The 10,000-nt window shown below is 36.6% G+C and overlaps 1 protein-coding gene across 4 annotated transcripts in view; it reads left to right on the top strand.

Annotated features, from left to right (window-relative positions):
* The window catches only part of LOC107658670 (polypyrimidine tract-binding protein 3-like), a 70,783-nt gene that overhangs the window by 50,467 nt on the left and 10,316 nt on the right, over positions 1–10,000 (top strand). For all 4 annotated transcript variants that reach the window (XM_016447318.1, XM_016447317.1, XM_016447315.1 and 1 more), the window contains 3 exons: positions 93–260; positions 2,049–2,159; positions 5,498–5,672. In XM_016447318.1, coding sequence (XP_016302804.1) covers positions 93–260; positions 2,049–2,159; positions 5,498–5,672 — 454 coding nt within the window. The remainder of the gene's footprint in view (positions 1–92; positions 261–2,048; positions 2,160–5,497; positions 5,673–10,000) is intronic.

Below are 10,000 nucleotides of genomic sequence, written 5' to 3'. Positions count from 1 at the left end.
AGTAAGATTGAGGTGTATTTGCGTGTACTCAGCATGAGTGTAAAGTTTTAGAAGAGTTTAGAGAATGTTAACCCTGTATGTCTCATTTGTAGAGGGCTCAGGCTGCTCTGCAAGCTGTCAGTGCAATGCATTCTGGGAATATGACTCTCTCTGGGACTGCGACAGCCAGTGATGGTGGAATGATGCCCGGACAGAGTCCTGTGCTTCGTTTAATCGTAGAGAATCTCTACTACCCAGTGTCTCTAGAAGTGCTACACCAGGTAAAACTACACTATACAGAAATGTTATGATTCTTTCATATAACGCTTGTCATTGATCTCAAATAGGTCTGGGAATTGGCACTGATTCCTGTTTCAATTCTGATTCAAAAGCCTTTGATTCAATTTTTACTTGATACCAACTTTCATTTTGATATTTGGGAATATTTTTATTACAATATCAGCATGCTTTTTCAATTACCTTTGCACTTGATCGGTATATCAAGTAATATAATGACACGCAGAGAAAAAAAGCCAGTCCTTTTTTGCTTTCCGCAATATATCAAGCAGGATATTTCCGTTGTAGTCTCAAATACTTGTTACCTTATTTGTTTGCTTGCACTGTTTTCACTGTTTACTAGGGCTGTGCGATATTGAAGAAAAATGCGATATGCGATAACTCATTAAATAATGCGATATTCAATATGCGATACGATAATGCTTAAAGTGCCACATGCTCAGATGAAACAGTTTTACTCAGCTGTTGCTGAGTCAGTTCTGTGAACTTCGATAACTATCGTGTCATATATATATGGTTATTTGTATGCACGTATGTTTGTACCAAGAGTTCCTGTAAAACCACAACAAATTCCTTGTGTTTGCGCACACTTAAGTGGTGAATAAAGCTCATTCTGATTCTGATTCTAATAAGAAAGCACCCCTACAACAACTTCTGAAAGTGAACGGTAGTGTTTTACTCAAGCATTACATAAAATGTCATTTTAACATTAGTGTAATCATTTTAAAATGAGTTTAGGAACTGAATAATAAAAAGGAAAAATAAAAAACTGCGTAGTTTTTACTCTTTGAATGCACTGATTCTTATTTAAGCTACAAAAGTTATTTGGGTAAAAGCAGTGAGTGATTTTCTCTTTGTCTTTTGTTCATGGCCCCAAATATTGCAAGCTGTAGCGATATGCATATTGCGATATGTACATTTGCGATATTTCGATAATTTCGATATATTGCACAGCCCTACTGTTTACCATGTACACTTCCTGCTTTATCACCTAGTGATCTTGTAAAACTACCTTTCAACAAGGTCAAAGTGGCACAAAATGCTTGTGTTCAGAGGTTTCATGTAGCCCAGTCGTGTGGAACGCAAAAGTGTTGGAAACCAGCATCTTAAACAAAATGTCATTTTAACATTAGTGTAATCATTTTAACATGAGTTTAGGAACTGAATAATAAAAAGGAAAAATAAAAAACTGCGTAGTTTTTACTCTTTGAATGCACTGATTCTTATTTAAGCTACAAAAGTTATTTGGGTAAAAGCAGTGAGTGATTTTCTCTTTGTCTTTTGTTCATGGCCCCAAATATTGCAAGCTGTTGCGATATGCATATTGCGATATGTACATTTGCGATATTTCGATATATTGCACAGCCCTACTGTTTACCATGTACACTTCCTGCTTTATCACCTAGTGATCTTGTAAAATTACCTTTCAACAAGGTCAAAGTGGCACAAAATGCTTGTGTTCAGAGGTTTCATGTAGCCCAGTCGTGTGGAACGCAAAAGTGTTGGAAACCAGCATCTTAAACCAGCCTGAGGTTGTTTACTGGTTTCAGCGGGATAAAAGGCTGGTTTCCACTGGAGACTGGTCAAGTTTATTGGTTTTTATTGGGATTCTGGCCACTTATCAGTTGGCTGACCATCTAAACCAGCTCAAAACCACCTTGGTCAGGTTGGGTGACCAGCTAGACTAAAGAAGAGCAAACCACCTTGGGCTGGTTTAAACTAGACGCTCTTACATGTCTGTTTTTAATGTTCTTGTCTTCTCCTTAATTTAGATCTTCTCAAAATTTGGAACGGTCCTGAAGATCATTACCTTCACCAAGAACAACCAGTTCCAGGCCTTGCTACAATATGCAGATCCAATGAACGCACATCACGCCAAAATGGTCAGTACTGAAATATAACCCACAAAATGCTCTTGTTATCTCATTGTGGGATGAATTGGTTTGGCAACCAGCTTTAGTACACGCTAGTTTATTTCCTCAGGCTGTCTGTGGAGACAGATGGTTTATCTGTGATCAGCTCTGCTTCCTAATCGCTTGGCCGCGCCGTATAATCAAAGCTTCACCATCAATCACGAGGCTGCTCACACCTGTCCTCCATCACCTCATTTTTGGTGCTCTCTGGTATTTTTTGGTGCAGAGCCGAAAATTTGTCAAGCAACAGGAAGACGGCAGGAAAACCAGCTCCCAGTAGACCGCACAAATCAAACCACCCCTGTAATTAATATGTCACCGTTGAGGTTATCTAATGAATGCCAATGCAGCTCACCAGGGGAAAAAGAGCTAGCAAGTAATTACTCCTCTGGTCTGAGGGTGTTATCTATTGTGCGGCTGCCATGTTGCATTGCCTCCTTGCACAAAGAGAGTATTTGTTAGTGTAACAGGAGGGGTGGGGACAGGGGTCTTTTTTTAAACGGGCGATGAAGCCCCCCTTCCTCGTTTAAAATTGCTGCAAAAAAGGAACTGTTGTTCACAAATGCACCTTACTTTCTCAGCATCTTTGGCTGGAAAAGCGCAAGTGATTATCAATTGCAGAAATGTAACACTAAGTACATTTTTACATTATATGAAAATTACATACAGTAGCGTTCAAAAGTTTAATTACTGGATAGTTTTATTCAGCAAAGATGCATTACATTGATCAAAAGTGACAGTAAAGACATGTTACAAACTATTTTTATTTCAAATAAATGATGTTCATCAACAGTGCTGGATAGTAACTGATTGCATATAATCTGGATTACATAATCAGGTTCCAAAAATTAAGTATTGATAATTAGGTTAGATTACATTTTAAAATATTTGTAATCAGACTACTTACATGATTACATATTATTCACATGGTCACATGACATTGAGGTAAACTGGTCTAATATTTCAAGTGTTTTATTTTGATTGTTGTAATTTTGAAAATAATTATTTTAACTTGACGTTTTTCAATTCATTATTAGCTTTTCATTCAATTCACAAAGCCACTGCTGTTGCTTTACAAACCCCAATTTGGGAAACTTTGACATAATATAATGTGTAATGCACTTCATGATGTTAATCCGCTTGTTAAGTCTGATGTCACGTGTCACCGCTTCCGTGTCCAAACGCTCTATCAGATACCACGAGAAAACAACAAAAGGTGCTAATATACACTCACAATGTGATATAATACTACCAAAAAAATTATAATCCTAACCTTTAACTCCATACCGAAATCCCAGATAGCCAGACAATGAAAATATAAATAAATAAATATAAAAATTATTTGTGTTTGGGACGCTGTGAGCATGGAGACTGTAGTGTAGACCATACGTTTGAAAACGTTTAGCTTAAATGTTTAATATGACTAAACAGTGCTCATAAACGGCTGCTGAGGTAGTATTCTCAAGTGAAGCGAGTTGAGGCTTGGACCCGGAAACAGCGCTTCTTATGTCACCACTTAACAACCGAATAACAGCAAATGGAATATATTTTCCTTCTTTTTGTATTTTTATGTCAATATGATACAAGATTATCCTTTTTAAATCAATGTGATAAATGAGTTAGGTCAAAAGTAATCAAAAAGTAGTCTGATTATATAAAATGTGTAATGATTACGTTACTAACTACAATTTTTGTCATGTAATTTGGAATCAGTAACAAACTACAATTTGTAAGTAATCTACCCAAAACTGTTTATCAAAAAAAAGGTGTATCACAGTTTCTAGAAAAATATGAAGCAGCACAACTGTTTTCAGCATTGATAATAATCAGAAATGTTTCTTGAGCAGAAAATCAGCATATTACAATGATTTCTGAAGGATCATGTGACACCAAAGACTGGAGTAATGATGCTGAAAATTCAGCTTTTATCACAGAAATAAATTACATTTTACAATATATTTACATAGCAAACTATTTAAATTGTAAAAAAAAAATATATATATATATATACTGTTTTTACTGTATTTTTGATCAAACAAAAGAGCTTTGATGAGCTTAAGGGGCTTATTTCAAAAACTCTAACCAGCCTCAAACTTGTGAAGGGTAGTCTATATATTTCTGCTATAATGGTAGGGTGTTGAATTGCAGTTGCTAAGGTGTTCTGAGTGTTTTCCAGCATGTTGCTTTGCAGTTTCTAGGGCGGTTGGAGTGGGATGGTTGCTTATCAGCCCAAAAGAGTCAAAAGAGCCCACCCTCGAGTCCTTACGATAATCTAAAGTGTAGATTTGGCATCAAATATAAGACAATGAGATTATTTTATCATCCAACAATCAGAATTTGTTCATCTGGTTGCTTAAAGCCAACAGCACAGACTTCTGCAGAACAGCTCTTTATTCTTCCTTGTCGTTGCTCAGGCCACTGTCAGTATTAGATGTGATTTGCATTTGTCATCAGGGTTTAGTTAAATGAACTGGCTCCATGGGAGAAGTTATTTCACATCGCCTCCGCCATGCCAAACCTGCTTCAGGCCTACACAGACAATTCAATAATGAAAATGTCGCACTGGATTAAGAGGCAAACTCTGTCATGTTGAGTGGAGATCTTGTTTTCTTATCTAAGGTTCATATATCCAAAATGGCCATAACGAGATGGAGATTATGGGTAAACTGACCAGAGAAAGCCATTTTTGTCACTGTAATGGCTGATACTCAGTGCCAATACAGGGAAAGATTACTTTTTTAAATGAAAATGATCTCTTTTCTTGCAAATATATTTTGAGGTTGAATTTATATTGATTCGTTTTCACTGCACATGTTGCTTTTCATTCCATTTGGTTTTGCACATTGACCTCCCTGTTTCTCAGGAACCATTAAAAGGGCTCAGTGGAGATACAAACCTTGTGACTGCGGCTTCCTCTAGATCTGTTTTAGGAGTTTGGCTGTCGCTTGCTTTAAGATATTGATTAACAGATAGAAAAACTGAGAGGAGATGCTCAGGCTCCATTAATCCCAGATGTAATGAAGTAGAGCAGGTGTAATCAACGAGAATGTGCCGGAACAGTCCAATGTCCTGGGATCAGAAAGACAAACACGCTTCGGCTGTCTGCTTGACTGCATAGATGACATGCAATGCTGGGTGAATCGAATGAGAAAATAAAAATATTTTCATTATAGACTATCAATACATGTGAATTCTAGAGGAAAAATGTGCAAAACATTTAATTGTTCTAAAATAGGCTTGTTTGTATTTAAGCAAACTATAATTTCTTTGTGAGAGAATTGCATTATAATGTTTTATGTCTGTGTCAGGCTTTGGATGGGCAGAACATCTACAACGGCTGCTGCACTCTGCGTGTTGAATTCTCCAAGCTGACCAGTCTGAATGTGAAATACAACAACGACAAGAGCAGGGACTTCACACGTCTAGACCTACCCTCAGGGGACGGGCAGCCCACGCTGGACCCCAGCATGCAGACCGCTTTTGGTAAGACACATACACATACATACAGAAATATATGGGTGAGTGTTTCATTAGGGGAACCTTTGTCTCCTATTGATGATTTGAAACATATATTGTTCTAGTTTTAAAGAATAGATTTAATCAGCTTTAGATCTTTTATTTTATATATATTTTTATATATAGGTTAAATTAAATTGAAAGAAATTTCCCGAATTTATATATAATATATTTATGATGTTAAAATCAGGAAAATTCTACATTAAGTTTTTTCATCATATGTTGCAGTTATATTTTTAATAATTATATTTAATAAAATAATAATAGTAATAGTCACTTTCCTCAAAACTGCTGTCATGACCACTCAACGTTTTCTCCAAAAACTGAAATATATTATTACCATCACACATCATTACCGTCACACACAATAGCAAAAATTCACAGCATCCCATATAATACCAAAATTCACTTGCTCAAGGCCACATGATCAGATTCAGGACATGTGATAAATATTTTGACACATGAAATATGGTGTAAAGACATTTGAAGATATTTGAATTTAATATTTAAAATAGATTGGAGAATCTTCTCCAAGGAAGTTTTGTGGTGTCAGCATGTGTGTTGAAGCTGGTAGCGTATTAGATAAAAGAGACAACTTGTACCCAGATACAGACACTCACACACACACACACACACACACACACACCCCATCTGCTTTAGTCTGTGCTTTTCCTTTAGCTCTGAGAAATTTCTTGTCCCAAGCTAAAGGATGTCAGATTTAGGATGCTGCTTAAATGTCAATTTGGATCTTTGGTATGAAGACATTTTGCACGTTCAATTTTTGTTGAAAAATTTCCACTTTGATTATAGATTTCTCACCAGATCATTTCAGGTTTATTCTGGGTTAAAAACATCTTAAAGGAACAGTTCACCCAAAATGAAAATGTCCTGAAAATGTACTCCCCCTCAGGCTATTCAGGATGTACATGAGTTTGTTTCTTCATCAGATTTGGAGAAATGTAGCATTCCATCACTTGCTCACCAAAAGATCCTCTGCAGTGAATGGGTGCTGTCAGAATGAGAGTCCAAACAGCTGATAAAAACATCACAATAATCCACAAGTAATTCACACCACTCCAGTCCATCAGTTAATGTCTTGTGAAGTGAAAATCTGTGTTTGTAAGAAACAAATCCACCATTAAGACATTTTTTTTTTTACTTCAAGCTATTGTTTCTGGCTAAAATACGAGTCCTTTATCCACAATACTGGTTTTTCTAGTGAAAATATGTCTTATCTGAATCAGGAGAGAAATATGCCCAGATGAAGCACTGTTTATAAGTGAAAATTGTCCAAAACAGTTCTGAACAAATATGCAGGTGGATTTTGATGTGGGTGACAACAGAGGATGGGCTTTTTTACTGAAAGAGTTATTATGGATTGTGGACTAGTATTTTAGCCAGAAGTGACAGTTTTATGTTAAAACGCTTTAATGTAGAGAGTAAAACATCTCATACCTGTCAACACCCTACCTCTGTTCCCACTACTGAACTTCTCTCTTTATGCCATGCTCATAGCTTCTCTAATTTTGACTCTATTGTCCCCACAGAGGTTGATGAGATAATCAGGCTGTCTAATTCCTCTACTAGTCTTCTTGATCCTGCACCTACCTCTTTACTGAAGAAGTGCTTGCCTGCTTTGTCACTACCCATCACTCATTTTATTAATACGTCAATGTCATCTGGAACTGTACCATCAAAGCTTAAGATTGCTGCTGTCAGCCCTGGTTAAGGTTCTTAACGATCTTCTCTTAGCTTCTGATTCTGGTGCTCTCAGCACTCTCCTTCTGTTAGACCTCAGCTCAGCTTTTGACACTGTTTGTCATGAGATACTCCTCTCACGGCTTTCAGCAATTGGAATTACTGGCACAGCCCTCGAATGATTTTCCTCCTATTGGGGGAGGCAGCAATTTGTTATAAACCATAAACACAAATCATCTACCAAATCCATCAGTTCTTGTGTACCTCAAGGTTCTGTTTTGGGCCCTCTCCTCTTTACCATTTATATGCTACCAATTGGACAAATAATTAAACACTATGGGTTTAACTTCCACTGTTACGCAGATGACATTCTAATTTATTTTAGCGCAGCTTCCACCTCAGTGTTTCCTCCGCCTGCATTAACTAATTGCGTCAAGGAACTCAAGTTTTGGCTGGAGGCAAATTACCTTCAATTTAACTCTTGATAAAACTGAGGTAGTTCTGATTGGCTCTAAAGCTGTAGTATCTAAGCTCTCTGGTCAACTGATGGATCTGGATGGTGATCTGATTATGCCCTCCACTAAAGTTCGCAATCTTGGTGTTCTCATTGATTCCACTCTTTCATTCAATGATCACATTGGTAAAGTAGTAAAGACAGCTTTTTTCCACCTGCGTAATATCTTGCGTATTCGATCCTCTCTCAGACAGCAGGATGCTGAAACTGTTATACATGCCTTCCCTGACTTGTAAAGTGACCTTGGGTTTTGGAAAGGCGCTATATAAATAAAAATTATTATTATTATTATTATTATTAATGATGGATTTGTTTCTTCCAAACACACACAAGACATTAATTGTTAGACTGGAGTCATGTGGTTTACTTGTGGATTATTGTGATGTTTTTATCAGCTGTTTGGACTCTCATTCTGACGGCACGCATTCACTGCAGAGGATCCGTTGCTGAGCAAGTGATGACCCTATACTTTGTTGATATTCTAACTTGGAATATTCCATTCATTTTTGTGTGTGTGTGTACACTGACATTTTGTTTTTTTAATCAAACCTGTCCGTTTATCTAATAAACTTCATTTCCATTAGAAATAGCAGTGTAACACAGATATTTTCCTCACTTCCTCTTTACCTGGGCGATCCACGTGTGTTTTATTATAATGCTATCGGTTGGTTGCATGCACACTATCAAAGGGCACGCCTTATCGCAGATGCACACATAGTTCTGTGGGCTAGAGCGTTTGCAGGGTAGATTTATTGTGTGTGTGATTGTCAGAGGGGGCGGCAGATAACTGTGGCTGCCCATCCAAGCATCTTGTTGTCTCAGGCTCGGTAAATCACTCATGCTGTTTAGAGCGAGAGGCGGTGTGGATACTGATAAGGCCGGTGTGTATTCTTGTGTGTGTGTCTGTAAATCAGAGCTGATGAATTGTTTCTGGGTGCAGGCGGGAATCTCAGGGGCGCTCGATGACGTCTCCAGACGCATGTTAAAGCAATAAAAGGTGTTCAAATGGCAGCTTTTATTAGACCACTGCCATTTTTTCGGTCTTCTTCCGCAAACACCCCTCATGAAAATGTTTTATTGTTGTCGGTAGGACTGTTTTGAAATGTACGTACACTGCTTGTTCTGAGCTCTGTGGTGGTTTACATCTCAATAGGCTGAATAAATCCATTTTAAACAATGGTGTCACACTTAAGCTGGTCCCTTCTGGGAATTCGAGATATTACATGGGCAAATTGTGAATTACATGAACGTGCATGTCTCAGCAAGCCATAGTCAGCTTAAAATTATAGGATGATAATAAAACTGTGATGATATAGGGAGTACAGGACAAATGTATGTGCGCCTCTTTTATAGATTGTGCTGTTATACTGTTAATATAATTTATGTAAGGCTCTCACAGGGTTAGTGATTTTATATTTTCTTTTATAAAGCAAATTTATTGAGTGGGTCAATGACAATTCTGCAGAAAAAGGAAAGAAAATTAAAAAATATTTAAATCTAGTTTAAAACACATGTGCCAACTTAGAGTTAATTAACGTATTTGTGTTCATTTTGGTTTTGAACTAATTTTCTACCCATTAAAAAAAAAAAAGTAAAAATTTCATGACTCAATGCAAAGTAATAATGTATTGCTCTTGCATCTTGAATAAATTGTTATTATTGTCACTATTATTATTATTTGGGTAAAAATGTATTAATTCATAAATATTATTACATTTGTGTGAGTTGCATCACATGACAAAATGCATTAACAAACTAGCCATCTCATAAACGGTCAAAAAATATCTGAAATTTTATTTTATTTGTTAATATTTGTTTTGCTTTTCATAGCAGAGAACCCATTGATAACAATGAACAATATATTTACAATATTATATATGTCAGAAATAGTGCTGTCAAACGATTAATAATATTATACATAGCGCTGTCAAACGATTAATCATTTGACAGCACTACTCAGAAATGAATCCTCAATCCATCATGCTTAAAAATACTGTTGGATTTGATGCAGTCTTATGTGACATACATAAAAATTACATCAAATAATCAGGTAGTATCATGGATATACACGGATTTAATATGT

The sequence above is a fragment of the Sinocyclocheilus anshuiensis genome, unplaced genomic scaffold (assembly GCF_001515605.1).
Source record: "Sinocyclocheilus anshuiensis isolate Anshui unplaced genomic scaffold, SAMN03320099.WGS_v1.1 scaffold567, whole genome shotgun sequence".
Classification (NCBI taxonomy): Eukaryota; Metazoa; Chordata; class Actinopteri; order Cypriniformes; family Cyprinidae; genus Sinocyclocheilus; species Sinocyclocheilus anshuiensis.
Note: the sequence above shows the minus strand (reverse complement) of the source record. Positions and strands in the feature narration are given on the sequence as shown.